This window comes from Triturus cristatus, chromosome 5_1, assembly GCF_964204655.1.
Source record: "Triturus cristatus chromosome 5_1, aTriCri1.1, whole genome shotgun sequence".
Classification (NCBI taxonomy): domain Eukaryota; kingdom Metazoa; phylum Chordata; class Amphibia; order Caudata; family Salamandridae; genus Triturus; species Triturus cristatus.
The window spans coordinates 992,588,276-992,608,793 of record NC_140587.1 but is presented as its reverse complement, the minus strand read 5'-3'; the positions used below and the strand labels follow the sequence as shown (position 1 = coordinate 992,608,793).

The 20,518-nt window shown below is 43.0% G+C and overlaps 1 protein-coding gene across 2 annotated transcripts in view; it reads left to right on the top strand.

Annotated features, from left to right (window-relative positions):
- MTRR (5-methyltetrahydrofolate-homocysteine methyltransferase reductase) overlaps nucleotides 1-20,518 on the top strand; it is a 399,747-nt gene that overhangs the window by 17,125 nt on the left and 362,104 nt on the right. For both annotated transcript variants that reach the window (XM_085606098.1, XM_085606097.1), the window contains one exon: nucleotides 2,990-3,143. In XM_085606098.1, coding sequence (XP_085462224.1) covers nucleotides 3,000-3,143 — 144 coding nt within the window. In that variant the 5' untranslated portion in view covers nucleotides 2,990-2,999. The remainder of the gene's footprint in view (nucleotides 1-2,989; nucleotides 3,144-20,518) is intronic.

Sequence of the window (20,518 nt, the reverse complement as noted above, 5' to 3'; positions counted from 1 at the left end):
ATGATGCAAACAAACTCCTATCGCGATTTTTTGGCTGTGGTCTACGAATAGACTGAGCGTCTGGACCCAACGTGTTGCATGAGATCTGAATGCCTCTCATATCCTAACATGTGCCTGACTTTCTGTACTCGGGTTACTTTCTTGTCCTAGCCTCGTGACACCCCGTCTTCACCACGAGGGATTATTTTGAGCTAATGCAGTTGTTGCAATCCGTCCTGCTTTTTTTTAGTGTCCAGAATCAATTAAACACATCTACTTAAGTTTCTTTTAAAGTTTAGAAAGGAAAGTCTCATGACATCTATTTTATTCACCTAAAGGAGTAACAAGTAATTGGAATTAGATTTTGTGTGAAAGTGAACCCAAATGTGAGTCCCAATCCATTCATTCGTTATGCACGCTAACAGTACCTTGAAGAACACATAATAAACAGACTTGTACAAATGGATGACGTGGGCCTAACAGAAACTTCCTATTTAGGTCAGCTCTGTTGGGAAAAACAAAACTCCTTCAAGACGTGCTCCTGCATATTCAGAATGAATCACCCACCAAGCAATGTATTCAGGAAGCAGACCTATAATTTAACAACCGCCTGTTTCTACATGCTGCAGTTGTAACGCAATCCAGTATAATCTGCATTATCTATTTGTTTCGACCTGAGCTTTCCATGAGTCCCTTGGCGACAATCATGTTTCGTCATTGGATTATTATTAAAATGGCAATAAGGAGAATTATTCCTCTCTTTCACAAAATTAAACGTAACCCTTGATAGTAGTGAAGGGGCATGTAATAGTTCGTAGCAATGTGTGGCTCCTCGGGTGCTAAAGCACTATTGTGGAATGTCAGAAAATCTAACCATACCGGTGTGTTGGAGTCCTTTTTGGCTTAACGATAGCCAGTGTAGCATATCCGTTCAATGTTTTATAGCTCTTAATTTCTTAACGGACCTTTAGGCCTGTGGCAGTGACAACAACTTTGAACTGACTTCGGTTTCCTATCCCCACCCTTTTCTATATGCATTGCAGTTCACAGCTGTTCTCTGCATTGTCGTTGCTTTTACTTCACCACACTGGCAGCATGATGCAATTGTGCCAGCCTGTAATACATCAGTAATTAATGTCTTATGTGTATGAGACTGTATTCTTTAATAAATCACGTAGCCCACTGTACACCCAGCGTCATCTTTGCTCAGATGACGTTTCGACATACCAAAAGTTCATGTCAAATTCTATTTTAAAGTCCATCTCAATGCTTCCATCCTTCCACAGTTTTTCTGAGCTTCAGTACATTCTCATCCTGTTCACAAACAAACTCAATTTTTGCAAACTATCAACGTTACTGTCAACTGTAGTCAACAGTCAGCTCAATTGGAGCTTACAGGTCGATACCTTTGGTCAGTATTATCTTTGTTTTTTATGGCCCTGGGCTTAGTGTTACTGTGTCTGCAGTGGGCTAGCAAAGTGAGTGTGCGCCTTCAAGGGCAGGGCGACGTGCAGTTATGACTTAATGGATGTGATGGTAATATGTTTACGCACAGATAGAGTATGTGTAAGAAACTGGGTTATTGGTTGGGGAGAGTAGAAACTCCGCTTAGGCAACAACCACAATCCTTGTCAGGGTGAAGCCACAAAAGTCAATACATTAAACTGAATACTCTCTGGTAGCTTGGTACAAAAATAGTCAGTCAGGCACTGTGGTTAGTATTTATGCTGCACACAAACACTACTAAAGTGAAAACACAACACAAGAGATATCTCACACCAATTTAGAAAAATAGAGTAACATTTGGAAACCAAATAAGACAAAAACGACAGAAATTCAATTAGTAGAACAAGAGTTATTTAATTTTAAAGGTTTAAGTAAAAATACCATTAAGAAGCAGAAAGCGCTAATTGTGAGTATCTGGTCGTGCTAGACTGGGGGAAAAGTCACAAGCTCAGGCCGACCACATAAATAGATAAACAGTTGTGATAAGCTTCTAGCAGCCTCCTAGTGAGTGTCCGGGTACATGTGAGTCACTCACTAGTATCCGGACGCTCACTAGGACGGGGCTGTAGGCTTTCATGGCTGTTTATTTATTGATTCATTTACTCTAGGAGTAAACAACTGGTAGCTTGGTTCTTTAAATACTATTTCTGATTCCATGCAAGGCTGAACATTGAAAAGGTTGCTTTGTGACGAAACACGTGTGGGCTGCCATTTGATGTACAAAAAGTTCACAATCAAGTGATATGTGAAATTTTGAACTGATTTTGGAATAAATATCTCTGGAACCTTTTAGCCCTGAACGGTTTATGGATGGACATGTACATAATGGACTCTGTTTTATGTGCTTCGGTATCACAGTTTTTAAAATTGAGACGATAAACATTTCAGCTCTTGATCTATATACACCTTAAGGTAACAGAGTATCTGCACCAGGCGAGCACCATTATTTACCACAGGCCATCACTGTTATTTGACCCTAAGATTGTATGTTCCAGAAGTGATATTGCCTGACCACATCTTGTAAAATGATTTTATTTTTTTACAGTTAGTAAGATTATAAAAAGACTTATGAATGTAAATGTCCTGATGAAGGTGGGGTCAACCAAGAAACGGCTGAAACACCACGCCTACAATCTTGGAACTTTCAGAATGTTTTTGGGTAGATTTTGTATGACTAACTGTGAACAATGAAATGGGAAGGGGGATGTGCAATATTTTTTGAATATGATTAATATTTACGGATGCTTTTATGAGTTTAATATTGAATTTGTGTGTTTGAAGTAATCTGTTTTATATTAAGTTTTTAGAGTGGTTTTCTTTATGATGTGCAAATGGAGTGAACATGGAATTAATGTGTTTTCATCAAATCTGTAGTGGGTGACTAAGGGGAGACTTGTGGTTGTTGTGCCTTTTTAAACTTTAACCAAACGTTCACTCTGTAGGTTACAAGTTATTAACGTCTGGCTGGCCTGAAATAACAGTTTCTTTGTTTTCTGTTTCACAGTTACCATAAAATGTGTTGTGAAATAAAAAGGCGATTTTTGCTGCTCTATGGTACACAACATGGGCAGTCTAAAGCCATTGCTGAGGAAATCGCCCAGCAAGCAGAACAGCACGGGTTGGTTGCTGATGTTCATTCTCTCAAGGATATTGAAGAGGTGAGCTAAAACCTATTATGTTGGGCTTGGTCTTATCTGACTTCTCTGTGCCCTCCAATGAACTTTACAAGTTAACGTTTGTCTGCATTTTATTATATCGAGTAGAAGAAATGAGCAGAAGGCCAGGGACCTGGCTACATATTCTTTTTGCCTTCAATATGGTTGACATTTTAAAGTCCTTGCTGCCTTTTTATATCCCAGTCTGCTGCACAGATCACCGTCACTTTTATTAGCTCCATTGCAAAGTTGGTGATATGCCACAATAACGTTCTGTAATAAAATAGCAGGTCTCATCTTTACTCTGCTTCTCTGCTGAGTTGAGGTCTCGCTGGTGAGGCATACATATGTGCTTTGCCAGCTTGCTGTTGAATTAATGTGTCACATATGTACAAATCAGGTAGCCTCCAGCTGGCTCTAATGAAATGAAGTCACTGGAGTATGTATGTCAGTGGGTTTTCGTCTGTGTGCACCTTTTAAATACAACATTATAGCAAAGGAAATTTTGGTAAATACAAGAAATGAGATATAAAACGCAGAATCCTTGTGATAAAGAAATGCACCAGTTAAAGCCATTCTGCTATTAACTACATACAAATAAAAAATTCATAATGGAGACTTGGAACAGTTGATTGATATTAATTATTCTATTCAAATCTGTTGCTGTTCAAACAACCATTGTGTCCTCAACTCCAGGTAAGAGACTATGAATGGTGGGGCACGGGTTCTAGGTTTGGATGCAGGGTGTTTCGGAAGTCATGCCCTGTGGTCAAAACCCACAGTTCATTGCTGATAGCCTATGTGAGGTAGGTGCGTGATACTGGGGAGAGCCGGGGTACACTTCACACACCCTGCACCCGGTGCCTAATGTGGCAGTACAGAGTTATTTTTGTGGGAACAGGGACAGAACTTATCATTCAAAAAGTCTTTCAAATTCACTGCAAAATCCTAATTAACGTTTTGCTAACATTGCGTTGGGAGCAGTACGATGACGTAACCCAAACCAAATCAGCCTTGTCATTAAGCAGTGGCTACTTATCAAAATCCTTGAAGTACAGCCGTTGAGGTAGTTGTGCAACTTTAGCTCTCACCCCCACCATGCAAACTGGTCATGACTAGGTGTGGACAAACTTAGTCCATTTGCAGTATACATAGTTCTCATGAGAGTTACAGGTATTGCTCATATGTTGCTTGGACAGTCGTCTGCATGAAAGTTGTACATTGGGTATGCCTTGTCTACCGAATACATGTAAGATACCAGCTCAATTAATTGTTAATACTGTTTTTGAAGTCATGTGATGAATGTCGCTAGCACAGTGACTTTAGCCACAGCTCGCTTCCACTTTCAGTCCAATCCTTTTGCAAGCAAAAAATGACATGATCAGCCTAAGCGAGAGACAGAAATTACACAAAGCAAAATATTTTGGGATTTAAGTGAGATACACTTACATGATAAAAACATCTCATGGGCCTCCACATGACATCATAATTGACAGCATCAGTGCTGACCCTGGTGACCTTAGGTATCACATGACCATTATTGAAGACATTACTGATGCCAGAGCTTATATCGCATTGGGCAGAACCTTGGGTCACACCCTTTAGGCTCGGGGTGGAGGCAATGGTCTTCAGCCATTCCTTGGACAGCAGGATAATGGGAGCAAATATGCTGACCGTATCAGGGCACAAAGGCCAAAAACCTTTTTTGTTGTCTGCTGTGAGCTTGGCCTAGCATTTGGTTAAGAACCTATGTGATGAGATTTCTGCACAAATGAGCAGAGCGGAATAACTTCCATAATGTGCAAAATATAAAGCTCAAAAAGTTTTTGCCGTCTGGTTAGAAAAAAGTCGAACGAGCATCTGTTGGAATTTTACCATGACATCAGTACACACACTAAAATGGAAGAGTCGTGTCATAACCTACTGTAACTAAACAACATGAAGTGACTCAGATAAATAAATATAAACATTAAGAAGCATGTGCAATAAACAGGTAATAAAGATTATCTCTTGGTGCTTATCCTCTCAGATGTGCCAGTTACCTGTCCAGCACTGTTTTAACAATTTAAGTAAATACATCAATCTTTCTACGAGAGATGTGTATCTTGTTATCGTTTTTTTAATTTTTATTTTTTATTTTTTGTAAAACTTCATTTTTAATCATGAATGTCCATAATTCGTGATCTTGATTTTCATGAAAATAATTTGTGACAAACAGCCAACACGTATTTTGTGACAGTCGCTTCTTCAGGGCTAAAGTAGTGCAGTATGTTGTTAGTAAAAATAACTAGATATCTGCTCGAATTCAATTCTACAGAATATTCATCACCAAGATAAAGGTATCCAAAATAATAAAATGCATTGTTTGTAGGACTCACATAATTTCTCGAATTAACTTCTATTTGAGCTACATCCCCTTGATAAGGGTATTGATATTGATTGAGCACAGTTACAACTTTCTTGCTCACAATAAATTCAGAAAAAAATACCTAGATACCCTAGTGTTGGGGATGAATATTCTGTAGAATTTAACTCGCATCCTTCCCAACATATAGACCATTTTTTGCAAACAGCATTTTTACTCGGCTTAATTTAATGCTTGAAACCTCTCACACTCCCAATTTATTTGTTCAAATACTACTCCATACTCTGAAATACATTTCTCCAGGCTACTCTCATCCATACTCTGTGTACAAACATTGACAGGAGCAACCACATTTTTCCCCAATCCCCAGTGCCGCTTGATCCTACCATCCTATAATCGCCTACCATGTACTGTAATGTAAATTGTTGTGTTTAATTTTCTGGCCATAAATTGCTATATGGCCTCAAATTATACCAACATCTGAATATCATAGACACCAAATTACATTGGGGTTATATATGTTTTACCTGTCTCGTTCCCTTTCCGTAGATGAACTAAAATTATATCAGATAATATTGCAATCGAGGACCCAGAGGCAGCCATGATGTCTAAGCCCACGTCACCTTTGTGTACTCCATGTGGGCCTTGTAATATTTATTTCTAGTGCTACCTTCACCCACACGATCAGCAGGTAATACTAGATTGGTTACTTTAGTTACAGTCCTCTCTTCAATGGTATTAACACTGTTGACTCTTACTGTATTGTTGGCATTGGGTGCTCTCCCACGCTATAAAATATCCTACTTGCTTGCACTGATTAAATTTTGTCCTATAGTAGGGCAGGTGCTACTGTTTCCTATATGCGCCCTCGACCCACATATAAAACTTACTTCTAAAAAAAAAGTCCCTTTCTTTCCAAAGTTTTGTGCACTTTTATCTTTTCATGCCACAATTCACACTGTTTGCTATAGTCTTTGCTGAATTGGTTTCTTTTTCAGTCCACTTAGCTATCGCTAGCGTTTCTTTCGGAGTAAGACTTCAGCAATTTAATAGTCTTTCGAGTAACAGCTGAACCAAACTTATCTTGTAGGTACATGTCAACATTATCATCAATTTCATTTGCGAAATACTCCAAAATGGTATAAAGACTTGTTGCCTTTCTCTTAAAGAAATTGTCTTTCTAAAATGATGCTTGGATCTCCTGCGAAGTGTCTCTCTCTAAACGTGTGCTGGCTTCTCTGCATTTGTCTGCCATACAAACCTTGTTTTGTGGCCTTTTATTTTCTGATAAATTGTAAAAAACCTGTTGGCCTTCAACCCTTAGGTTACCAGGCAGTAAAGTTTTCATTCATTCAGATCTGAATTCCTTCCCATTCATTGCAATAAGGTAGTTCTGTAAAGGCATGAACTATTGTTCCCATTTTAGAACAGGATTTCCAGGGTGTTGCAGAAATAAGTTTATTTGTTTGATTTTCTGTAATATAGTCATGGAGCTTTTATAACTCTCTTATAAATCGATGTGCAGAAAGTTTTACAGCGCTGTTATAGTGCTGAATAATTACCACTTGTTTGCTAAACTTAAAGTATAGTGATCGAAATTTACTGTATGGCCAATAACTAACCCTTATTAATATTTATAGTGAGGTTGATGTTGTGTTCATTTGTTCCCATATACCTTAGATGAATATGAATGTAAGCATACAATTTCTCCTTTCCCACTGCCTTGCAGTTTCTGTATTTTCTTGGTCCCTGTATGCCCCTGTAGCACCATCTTATTGTGCACTCTATCAACTTAGTTATGTGGCTCTGTTTTGACCTTAGGGCTGTGTGCAAGTGTGGGTCACTGTGTCTTTTACTTTGTCTGGTGAGCTTCTTCTCCCTTCACTGCTCCTGCATTGTTGCATCATGCTCACACAATTGGATGTTACGGAGGCTGTTTTTTTACTCACGCTCCTGCTGGCGGCACAAATTTAAGAAGTACTTGAATAGTGTTTTTTGTTCCCTGTTGACCAAGCCAGCCATGCCCAGGACCTTGTCTTTACTAAGCATGGTACTGTACTCTGCTATAGCAGCAATTTATATCTTTGACTCCCTGTCATCCTTTGTCAAGTGGCAGCTCCTCCGCTATGGCGGAGGAGCATCACCTCACTGCTTTTAAGCAGTGTGAAGAAGAAACATAAAATGATAACTTTAAGTTATTATCATTTTATGCTTTGTGTCCTGCTGCTTTGCAGGTGGGCGGGGCTGCTCTGCACTCGGAGCAGGGGAGGAGTGGTTTGACCACTGCTAAATGCGCAGTGACTGTTTGCTCGGCACTCTCGGGCCACCCAAACTAGTCATGTGCACTTTCCCCGTTCCCCATGCAGGCTGCATTACAGCCTTTATGGAGAACATGCCCACCCCTCCAGCCCCTGGCTGAGCACTGTGTCACAGCGCTCAGACCAATCACAACACAGCACTGTGATTGGCTTTTGTATTCCCCCCCAACCCCCATGTATGACCTCTCCCCCTCAGAAACCCCCCAAACCCGTCCAACCCGCGAGCCATGCTGGCTGCCACTGCCTTTGTCCTTCAGTCTTTGGAACACACCTTTCGTGTTTGTAATCCAATATTTATTTTTCCAGTGACCTCTCTATTTACAAATGGTCTTTTCTCTAGTTATAGGCCTGTAGTGTGAATGGCCAGTAACCTGACAACAATATGTGATAATCCGATTTCCTCACACATGAGCCAAGATGAATAAATAGTTTTATGAAGTCACAAAATAACAGAGCTCATGAAGGTGCCCAGTGTCGGGGACTGTCCGGGACTATGTCAGGAATATAGTCAGGGACTTGGGCAGTGACTGGGAAGTGGATAGAAAACGTACACAGAAAGGGGAGTACAGCGGTGCGCAGGATTACACCGGAAGTCCGAGGAGAAAAGGGATCCAAAGGGGAAGCCTGTACAAGCAAGTGAACAAGATGGCAAGGACTCAAAGGATGGGCACTCAAGAGGCAATTTGGCATTCAAAATAACTACACCCAGGACGGATGTGCAAGACATATATATACACACAAAAACATTAACAGTAAAGGGAATGTGGGGTAAAGCACTCATGGGCTCCACACAGTAAGACTGAAGCTCAGTAAGTTCCTCACCCACAATTGCTGTTACAGATACTGACTACAAATACCCACATATATGATATGCATTCAAAGACAGGGTCTGTGGAGCTGATACCCAAGGTGATGTTATAAATGTAACTTAATGACGATACTGACGGTGAACAAGAAACCCCACTTAGGTTGTCAGCTGTGCCCACGGATCCTGGCGATCAAACAGGAACACGCAAGACAGTAACAGCAAGGGGGTAGAACTAAACAAAAGCACAATAGACAAGGAGCTAGCAAGGAGGAGTGCTTAACAGGAAACAAAGGAAATCACAGGGCACACTTGGCAGAAAGCAAGTAACAAACATACAAGGTAATAGAAGCAAGACAGCAGGAATAGAAAGACCGCAAACTTGGAACTGCTACAAAGGTAATAGGATGAAAGGCAGGGACTGGAAACAGATATGCAGAAGGGGAGGCTACAAGGGTATACTAGAATAGTGCTTGATCAGGAGTTAAAAAAGCAAAGTAAACAAAGTAGCACTGAAGTCTGTGCTGGAGCAAGAACAGGAATTTAGCAAAAGATTAAAAGCCAAGGTAGCACTGCAGGCAGTGCTAGTTCAGGAACAGGAAATTACTAAAGCTCAGGAGTCAAGGTAGCATTGCAGGCAGTGTTAGTACAAGGAAACAGGAAATAGCTACAGTTCAGGAAACAAGGAGTCAAGAGAGCACTGCAAGCAGTGCAAATCAGGAACAAGAAGTAGCGGAAGCTCAGGAACAGCAACAAATAATTATAGCTCAGGAAACAAGGTAGCACACCAGGCAGTGCTAATTCGGGCACAAGGAATAGCTATAGCGCAGAATTCAAGGAACAAGAATTGACTATAGCTTAGGATCAAGGATAACAAAAGTTCAGGAAACAAGTGTCGGTCTCACCGGACACAGGTACAATGACCAAACTTGGACTGAAGGGAGCTGGGGCTTAAAAGAGCTCACAGTAATCACATGCATCAGGTGTGAGCAGGCTAGCAGCAGCCAGGCAGCCGCCCATCCTTGGCCTGCAGGGATGGAGACTAAGCAGTGAGCAGGGCATTGTAGATAATGGAGTTTCAGGCATGAGCAGGCTGGGTTCCACAAAACCCGGCATGGATTGGGAATAGGTGTCAATTCCCAAATAGTGTCCAAATGGCTGGAAGTCGGTATATGCATGGAGGGGAGGGTTCAGAAGCTTATTATGAAATTAGTGGTTACTTGTCTGAGTTAATGAAGTTGTCAATTTTTTCTCATTGACTTAGCCGTTGGTAGGCCTTCACACAGCGCCAGGACACCTTCGGGTAACAGCACTCTATAAATACCGATAACATTAACATTATGATAATGGAGAGCCCCACAGTTCAGCCCGCTGGTGGTGGACACAAGAACGCAGGGAGCAAGTTGTGACATTACTTCCCCTCCAAAGACCGGCTCCCGGAATTGCATTCAAGGTCTTTGTTCCTAAGAAGTAAGTTTGTATCCATCAGAGATGTAGTACAAGATACCAGAGGATTGAGGGAAAACTGTGATGCTCTGGAGGGTAGGATAATAGGCTGTAAATTAACAGCAGTTTTGAAGGCAGAACCTGAAGAGTCCAAATCCAGTAACAAGGGATTAGAAACCTGTATTAAATATGTTTGAAGTCCTGATGATGGCAGGCTAGAATAGCACTCTGAAAACAAACGAAGATTGACTGTAGGGTCAAAAGCAGATAATGGTTTGGCAGGAGGCACAGAATTCAAAGCAAACTGGCTGAAGACGAAGGAGGTGATCTGAAGCAGACCTGAAGTTCTGGCCCTGGAGGAAAACATACAGAAGACTCACATGCAGGATACTTTGGAAGCAGGTATGGAGGAGACATTGGCCCTGGAGGGTTACATCTTGAGAGTTTTGTCTCTGATGCTAGAGGTTCAGTCTCTGAATGTATACGTAATGAGACCTCTGAAGGCTGGCAAACTGGAAGCTTAGGGTCAAAAAGTAGGCGAGATACAAGCTCAAGGCCAGAAGGCAGGCAGCCTGGAGGCTCTGGTTCCCAAGGCAGGCAGCCTGGAGGCTCTGGTTCCCAAGGCAGGTAGCTTGGAGGCTCTGGGTCTGAAGGCAGGCAGCCTGGAGGCTCTGGGTCTGAAGGCAGGCAACCTGGAGGCTCTGGTTCCGAAGGCAGGCAGCCTGGAGGCTCTGATTTGAGGTTCTGGTTCTGTAAACTGGCTTTGAGGAGGCTCCGACTTTGTAGGCATGTGGGATGAGGGCTTGAGCTCTGAAGACTGGCAGTTTGGGGGATCTGGTACTAACGGCAGGCAGGGTGCAGTCTCACACTCGCATAGCAGGCAGGTTGCAGGCTCAGATGGCTCTGAAGGCAGCAGGCCGACTGAGGACTTGAGATCTGAAGGCAGCAGGCCGGCTGAGGACTCTGGAGACTCTGCAAGAAGACAAGCTGATGGTAGAGAGGCATAAGGATGACAGACTTTACATTCTGAGAATGGTGAGAGCCCATGAACAGTAGATTCCCTGTTGTGAATAGTGAAATCTTCACAGTTCCGTGGCTCATTAAAACACACTGAAGCGCTTTCTTCGGGATGGCTAAGAATACTGCTTATCTCAGTCTCTGATGACCTGACTCCCTTTACCATTTGGCAGTTCAGATGTCTTAGTCAGAGGAAACAGGTCAGAGATTACTCCGTCTTTGGAATTTTTTTCATTTTCTTCTTCATTACAAGGTGGTAAATGTGCATCAGAGCATACAGTATTATCATTTCCTGACTTTTCAATACGTGGTGTGCTTGAAGGCAAAACAGCAGAGAAGGGGTAAGGAGTTTGTTTCTTCTCAGTGAGAGATTGACTTCAGTCGCAGCAGTTAAATCAAGAGTCACAGGATATTGTCACATCAGGGATTATGTGGGTCACTGGTTTAGGTTTTGTCTGTATGTCAATGGCCTGTCTATGGGTTATCTCTGAGATAGAACTGACCTCACTACCAGGAAAAGAAGGCAAAGAGATGTTTTTTGTTTTGCCTGGCATTTGGGGTTCCTGAAAAGTGGAGGGACAAATCTCATATGCAGTGCTTAGATGTAATTTAGCACTAGAAGACAAAACACCAGAGGAGTTAGAAAATTCAGCCGTCAAACAAATACCTTTATCAACCGCCCTGTGAGACAAGGTACTATGGGTATTCGGAGCGGAATCTGAGTGAGCAGCCACAGCATTATTCACACAATTGCTGGACCAGCTCTGAGGGAAACGCAAAAGAGAGCGCAAGGTTTCATTCTCCATTTCTAAGGAGGTGGAAAAGTAGTCCTGTACAGGGGTTTTACATTCCCACTTGAACTCTAGGTTATAGCATTTGAACAGGGCCTGAAACATTTTATTCTCTTGTAATTCAAGAATCTTAGATTTCATTATATCCTATTTGACTAGATCTTTCTCTACAAAGACAGTGTTAGGCTTGGCAATTTACAACAAGCAACAGAACTAAATCTTGGATTTTGTTCAAACTGGCTATTAGCTAACTGTGTTCTAGTAGGTGTTTCCTCTCTTTTGGTAATCTGATTATGGTTTACTTTAAATGTAGCATTAAACATAGTCTCTCAGGGACTGTGATCTTCACTGGTTCACAAGACTGAGGTATATCGTTTGTATGGAAAACAGAGGTTATATAATGCCTCTACTCTTTCTTTGTCTTTTGTGTGGTTAAACAAGGTTTAACTGGTGTCATTGAACTACTAGTTTGGCAAGGTGTCGATAAATACTGTGTCTGGAAATGGTCTTTTAAAGAAAATATTGTCTTGACAGAGGATCTCAGAGTTACAAACTTCAGAAAAATTTCCCTTAACAGTATCACTCTTTGAATGACTATTTTGCCTTTCTGCTGCTAACAAGTTTTGCAGAAATTTGTTTTCATCCTGAAGGTCACTGGCTGACATCAGGTGCGGATCAGGGTTTCAGATGGAATGAAAATCTAACATAGAAGGATCAGCCAACCACAGGGAATCAAATTCAGCTCGTAAAAGTCTGTTTTGTTCCATGAATCGATCTCTAGAGTCTAAGGACTTTCTAATAGGGTGTACACAATGTGCTGCCTTGACAATAGATTTCTGCCAACATACGCAGACTTTCTGGATCTGATGCTAAACGTCTTGGCAAGAACTGACTGGGTGGGTTTTAAAAAAAAAATGGTAGCTAACTGAATGCAAAGAAACCACACAAGTGACCCTTGCAATGTAGGTTGGTCATTCTGTCAGGAACTGTCCGGGACTATGTCGGGAACACAGTCAGGGACTTGGGCAATGACTGGGAAGTGGACAGAAAACGTACACAGAAAGGGGAGTACAGCACTGCCCAGGATCACACCGGAAGCCGGAGGAGAAAAGCGATCCAAAGGTAAAGCCTGTACAAGTGAACAAGATGGCGGGGAAAGGAAGATGGCGGGCTCGACTCCGCCGCTGAAGGACGCTCCTTAGTGCCTCTCCTCTGGGGGGGCCTTATCACTCCACACTCGTACTTGCATTCGAATCATGGCAGAAAAATTTGAGGAATCTGGCTGCCTCATACACTTATACCTATCTGAAGGGTTGAAATGGACTTGGCTCTTGGGATTTTCTTTTCGGCTAAGGGAGGCTTTTGTACTTGTGCCGCATCGTGCAAATCAGCGGAGCAGTCTATGGTAGCCGCTTTGCTAGTTGGAGCCTGGGTCTAAGCGCTGGCCTTGTGCGCTTACCTCTTACACTCGAGCGCCAACAGAACGCCGGCAGTACTAAGGGGCTGCGGAGAAAAGAGGACAAAGAACGGTGGAAGCCTGACTCGATAATGGCCCGTCGCGAAACACTCGGCGCGGACGGGCTGGCGAAACCGAAGGACCCGAAATCACAACTGTCAATAGTGGCTCAGCAGAGGTAATGGACGGCGTGGGAGGTGCTCAACAACGGGCTCCGGCAACTAACAGCGGTGATAGCGCATATGGGCTGGAACCTATTAGAACTGGCACTGATAGCCACAATCATATTATTTCTCAAATGGGCAGACCTATTTTGAATTTTCTTAGATCTGGAGGAGCCTCGACCCTCCTTCATGCTATCAGCTCAGAGTCATCCACCACGGGTCTTCAACTAGCCGATGCGCTGAACGCCGCAATTGAGTGTGGAATGGGGCGGCCTGACAGCTCAGCAATTAACACTTCCACGGCAACGGCAACGAACCTGGGGCTGACGGCTTCCCCCCGTGCAGGAGAACACTCAATGGAGGACGATCGAGATATGGAGGAAACGCCGGCTGGTCCGTTAGGTGGTGAGAGCGCACTCAGCGATCTAGGTACTACTTTTCCAGACTTTAACTTTGGGTTTGCGGGCGGTGCAGACAGTGGCTGCGGGGGCAATCAAAGAGAAGGATCTGCAATGAGGAATAATATGGAACATGCACTAACTACTGAGTGCCCCGAGTTACATGACAAGCAGAATAGAATTAAAGGAGGTCTTATTAAATCTAATGAGGTTGTGTCCGAGGTCGAAAAAGTAATTAAAAGCAAAGGGACAAAAAACTCTGTTGGAAAAGGAAGTAAAGGCCGCGGTCTGGGCAGAGGAGTTAAGGCTCGTGCAGCAGGGGCCAAAGGAACTATTAAAACTCCCACAACTAATTCCAAACTGGATTTAGGAGGGAGCCCACTGCGTAAGTGGGTGTCGTCAAAGGGCGAGGTAAAAACACTAGTAGCTCGCCTATCTAACATCGGAGGAGCATCTAGTCATTTGAAATCTTTAACATATCTAGAGCGACAAGAGTCAGCCTCAACTCCAACGGCGTCTGTGGTAACTGAACCTGATTTAATAAATTCGAGTGCAAGTTTAGTTACGGACATTTCTAACGTTTCTGCCCAAAAAACAAACGCGGCCGCCAAAGCCATACATGATTTGAGTGACTCTACTCGGATATCTCCGGAAAAACTCACTATTGACCTCCCCTGATATTTTTTTTCCTGCTGGTCCTTCTATCTCTGTACCAACTCAAGCAGATACATCAGTACTAGGTACTGCAAATATCTCGCATGTACTCGTGCCCCCTGCCTTTTTCTGTTTCCTCTATCCCTGTCAATGGGGGCCCTGTGAACAGTAGCAACGAACGCTCTCAAATCAAATATACTCCTCAGGATGAACCCACATTATCTACTGTGTTACAAGTTCTAGCTACACACCATGAAGAGGCACAGAGCTTCTTCCAGCAGGCTAAAGCAGATAGCCAAGAGATCAAACAGGCCCTCGCCAAGGTGACTACTAAAGTCTCGAATCTCTCACTTGAGATCTCGGACCTCCAGCAACGGGTGGCCGAAGCGGAGGAAGCCAATGTCTTAACCAGTAACTCAGTCAAGGCTCATGATCTCCAGATGACAGCTATGCAAATTAAGATTGAAGACCTAGAAAATAGGCAAAGACGCCTGAACTTGAGAGTGTTTGGGGTCCCTGAAGGCAGGGAAGGATCGGATCCACGGGCTTTCATTGTTAGCTTGTTCCAAAAAGCCTTCCTTGATTTGTCGGATTGGGACATGGACACTCAAATTCAGCGGGCACACAGACTCTCCTCATTTGTGGCCAATCAGAGAAACTCAAGCTTCTCACGGCCAATGCTGATTTACATAGGGAATTTTCTTCTTAGGCAGGCTATTTTCTATAAAGCTCGACCAACAGCCCCTGTTCAATACAATACAATGTCCATTTTTGTTCGTCCTGACCTTTGTAAACTCACTATGGATAGAAGATGGCAACTTAGAAAACTGATGGATACTTTTAAAGCAGCCGGTACACAGGTGTACTTGCAGGACCCAGCCCGCCTTAAAGTTATAAAAGACGGGCAGGCTTACTTTTTTTTTAATGAGCAAGAGGCCAAGAATGCTTTACTTAAATGGCAAACAGCTTCTAAAAAATGAGGCCACATGTAATTTCAATTAAGGCACAGGAAATTATGTGTATATGGCTTGGTAACTTAATCACCTGACTACCCGATACGGGGGTCTTTTTTTTTCTGCTCTATTGTTGTTAGATATGGTCAGGGTGTGGTGGTGGTGGAGTCTCACTCGGGGGGGGGGGTCGGGGTGGGGGGTGTTCTTTGGTTAAACGCTGTCATATTTGACAGCAGGGATTGGGGTGATTCCATTTCCAAGACACAAGGGCGGGGGGGAGGGGGTGGGTTGGGTCAGGGATCCGGAAGGGAAACTTGTTAAGGTTAAGTTAGTTCAGAATGTCAGGGGAAAAAAAAAAAAGAAAATTGCCAAAAGTTATTTAAAATGGAGACAGATGGGCACGCTAGGAGGGTACTGCAGCTTCAAGGCGGAGGACAATTGGCTGACTATTACGCTCAATTATGTCTAAAGTTAAATTAATGAGCTGGAACATGGCTGGTCTGAATTCTCCCCTGAAGAGGCGATTGGTATCGGAAGAATTGAAAGCTTATAAGCCACAGATTATAGGGTTAGCAGCGACTCACCTGGCCTTCAAAGATCGCGGCCTCTTTAAGAAAATGGGGTTTGATGTGATTATTTGTACTACACAGTCGCAATACGAGGAGTTGCCATCCTTAAAGCTAGAACATTTAAAGCTTCTATTCTTCGTACACTAGGTGATAATAAGGGCAGGTGGGTAATTGCCCAACTTTTGGTGCACGGCAAAAAATTAACGATCTGTATGATTTACGGACCTAACAATGATTGCCCCGAGGTTATTTCTTTTTTATGTTCAGAGTTGTTGGAGTGGGAGGGCGAACTTGTTGTCATGGGCGATTTCAATTGTATACTGAACCAAAGCGTGGACACTACTAACACCTCAGGCCGGTCTAGAATGTTACAGACAAGAGCAGCCATAAGGGACTTACTTCATATCCACCAGTTGGTGGATATATGGCGGGCGGTCCATCCAGCAATCCCTGGCTATACTTTCTTCTCCAGCCCACACAGGCACTATTCTAGGATCGATATGGTATTTGCTAATCAGTCCAGAATCGAAGAATCTTGTATAGAGGTATGTCAGAAAATCACTTCAGACCATAATCCTTTATCTGAGTCTGAACGGAGGGAATACTCTGACTTAGAGCAACTACACGCTAATGCTATTCTTATAAAGGACGTAGGCGAAATCGAGATTTACCAGCAGCTCTTATCGGTCAGGGCTAAACTTAGTCGTAAGTTAAAGGAGAAACCAGTACTTTAAATTTAGAACCCAACAGTATGAGTACGGGGAAAGGTCGGGCGTGTCTTAGCATATCAGCTGGCTGATCAGCGGGCTAATACACATATTAAGAGTATTAAGGGTAGTGATGGCCTAACTTACAATAAGACGACGGACGTACTGGAACAATTTAGACAATTTTACACTGACCTATATAGTGATAATCTAGCTTTCAACCAGCATATAGCTGCAGACTACATTCGGGATAGCGAAATGAACCCATTAGAACCACGTATAACGGCACTAATGGACAGGGACGTGGGCATAGAGGAGATAGGGGCTGCCACTGGGGCCCTACCCTTAGGAAAAGCAGTGGGCGAGGATGCCATTCCCCTCGTGTTTTATAGGACGTTTGGAGAGATCCTCGATCCGTTTTTTTTTTTAAGTTGGTCAATGGCATATTGGAAGGTGGGGCAGCACCGTCCTCTTGTAAATCGACTAATATAGTCGTTTTTCTTAAAAAAGGAAAACCATCAGAGGAAAGAGGCTCTTACCGTCCGATCTCTCTTATTAATCACGATGCAAAGATCTTCTCCAAAATTCTTTCCTCAAGACTAGCACAGTTACATCTAATTGTATCGGATCAACAACATGGCTTTATCCCTGGGCGGGATACCACGACACATATTAACACCACAATCGCCGCGTTTGAAGTTGCCTGTCAGATGGGGGGCAAAATATCAATGATGTTGCTTGACGCCGAGAAGGCCTTTGACCGGGTTACTTGGGGGTCTCTTTGGTCAATGGCAGAAGTAGGGCTTGGTCAGAGGTTCGTCACTGCAGTTCAGAAATCATATATAAATTCCACGGCGACAATTAGGCCTAATGGTTTAACTTCATCTTCTTTTAGCATTCAGAGGGGCACGAGGCAAGGGTGCCCTTTATCTCCACTCCTGTTTGCGATCTACATTGAGCCTTTTATCCGTCATCTATTGCACAATTCGAGCATTATTCCTGTGTCTTTCAATAACGTACTTCTTAAAGTCATCGCGTACGCGGACGACATCGCGGTTTACACTATTAACCCTATCGAGGCAATGGGGGAGAGGATTGCGGAGGCTTGGCGTTTTGGGGCTTTCTCAGGGTGTAAGCTTAATTCTAATAAAACTCAAACAATAACTAATTTTGAAATCATTCCTGACACACTATCTTTAGGTGTCACTCGAACAGCTACATACTTGGGGGTTAACCTCAGTAGTCAGACTAATAAAATAGTAAAACTAAATTACGAACCCTTATTTAAGAAGGTTGCTGCTGACTTGCGCAAATGGCACCAATTGCCCCTCACAATTTGGGAGAGATGTAATATTGTTAAGATGAACATTTTGCCCAAATGTTTATATTTTTTTAGGGCCATTCCACTGAGGGTTCCCTTTTCTTTCTTTAAAAAACTCGACAGTATTATCGGCAGCTTTATTTGGGGTTACAAAAGGGCTAGACGTGCTATTAAGTTTTTAAAACTGCCTTACAAAAGAGGAGGTTTTGGACTCCCAGACTTTAAGCTATACTTCTGGGCAGCTTTTGCTAGTCGATTGCAGAGTCTGCTTAAAGGGTCGGGTATGTCTCAAATTTGGTTAGCATATCAGCTGGCGTGTGGGCTAGAGTACAGGTTCATAGTGTGTAAGATGTCTGACCCGAACTACTTCAAGCGGGTCCGTTTTAAGATAGTGAGACAAGCAGTCCGGATCTGGCACGATATTGTATGTGCATACAACATTCCGGAACTTCATGAACTTACGCATTTAGGGGGCAATCCGCAACTAGGAGCCCTTTTTGATGACTCAGTTTGGAGAAGCTGGCAGCGTAGTTCCGTATAATTCATTTTTTAAATTCTTGCAAGTACGGGATTTCTTCATCAATGGAAAAGGCTTAGTCGCTCTTAGTGGAATTAGCAAGGCTGCCCGCTCACTACTACAGGTAACTGGCAGGGGTTGTGTAGGGAAAATTTACAAGAATCTTCTGATCGAGTCAACGGTTGATGGCGGACAGGCCGTAGTAAAACTAAACAGATTTCTTGGGACAGCTGTGAGCGAAGAAGACCTATATAGCTCTTTGACTACCATCAACACAGCAGTTACTTCTATAAACCTAAAACTCCAACAACATCGAACGTTGTTTCTTCTCTATTACACACCTGAAGTTATTACAAAATGGGCAACGACTAATTCTTCTTCTAAGACATACTGTCCTAAATGCTTACTTTATGCAGCCGATATTAGGCACATGTTTATTACATGCCCGAAACTGAACACATACTGGGCTCAGGTAACTGAGAAACTGTGCAAATTGGCAGGTAGGAACATCGTTATCTCTGAAAAAGAGATACTCATGGGTCTAATAGACAACTCTGTCCTAATATCTAAAGCTCTTTTTTCTATTATTATTATTATGGCCTGCTGCCGTCTCGGCATTGCGAGGGTTTGGATTGAGACGAAATGCCTGACACTTACGGAGATGCGGCTGATATTGAGAGGGGTCTATGAGATGGAATTGGCGCTCGCCAAAGCCAGGGGTACCTCCTCTTGTGTTAAATTTGAACGTACTTGGTCCAGCCTCCACTGGGACTAATCAAATATTGCTGTATCGTCAACATCCTAAATCTGTAAGCTGCTATATCTATTATTTTTACTATTTATGAATGTTATTGCTATTATTGTATCTGCAATGTATTTGTGACCGGTGTCTGCTTATTTGCATGCATGCTTTCCTGTCTGTTGAAATTATTGTCTTCTTTTTTTTCTTTATTGGCAAAATAAAAAATAATAAAAAAAAAAAAAAACAAGTGAACAAGATGGCTAAGACTCCAAGGGGCAATTTGGCATTCAGAATAACTACACCCAGAACGGATGTGCAAGGTGTGTGTACATATATATATATATATATATATATATATATATATATATATATATATATATATATACACACACAACAAGATTAACAATAAAGGGAATGTGGGGTAAAGCACTCAGGAGCTCCACACGGTAAAACTAAAGCTCCGTAAGTTCCTCACCCACAATTTCTGTTACAGATATCGACTACAAATACCAACATATATGATATACTTTCAAAGTCAGGGTCTGTGGAGCTGATACCTATGGTGATGTTATAAATGTAACTCAAAGACAATACTCCCAGTGAACAAGAAACACCACCTAGATTGTCAGCTGTGCCCACGGATCCTAGCGATCAAACAGGAACACGCCAGGCAGTAACAGCAAGGGGGTAAAACTAAACACAAGCACAATAGATAAGGCGCTACCAAGGAGTGCTTAACAGGAAACGACCGGGCACGCGACTGTGCTAGCGGGACATAATTGAACAAAACTCCAGCCCTCATCACCCTGGCCGGAGCCTAAGCCCAGGGTGTTGCGACCTTTTCCTGCTGCCACTGCTTAACGGCCGACATCTGCAATATAAAGCCAAAAGTTTTCGCAGACAATCGCCCTGGTGGGACTCTTAAGTCCCAGGATTCAATGCGACGCCCTCCAGCCTCTCTGCCGAGTCATCGCTGCCACAGGTGAGGGGGAGGCGGTACCAGCGAGCTACAAAAGCGCAGCCTCGCCCCCGAAAGCCCGGGCCAAGGGCAGGCCCGTCCTGTGCCCGTCAGTGACCGGAGGAGACTGGGCTGGGCCCCCCCTCTGAGCTCCCCAATAATCGAAGGTTAGTCCCGCAGTATTTCTTTACTACGTC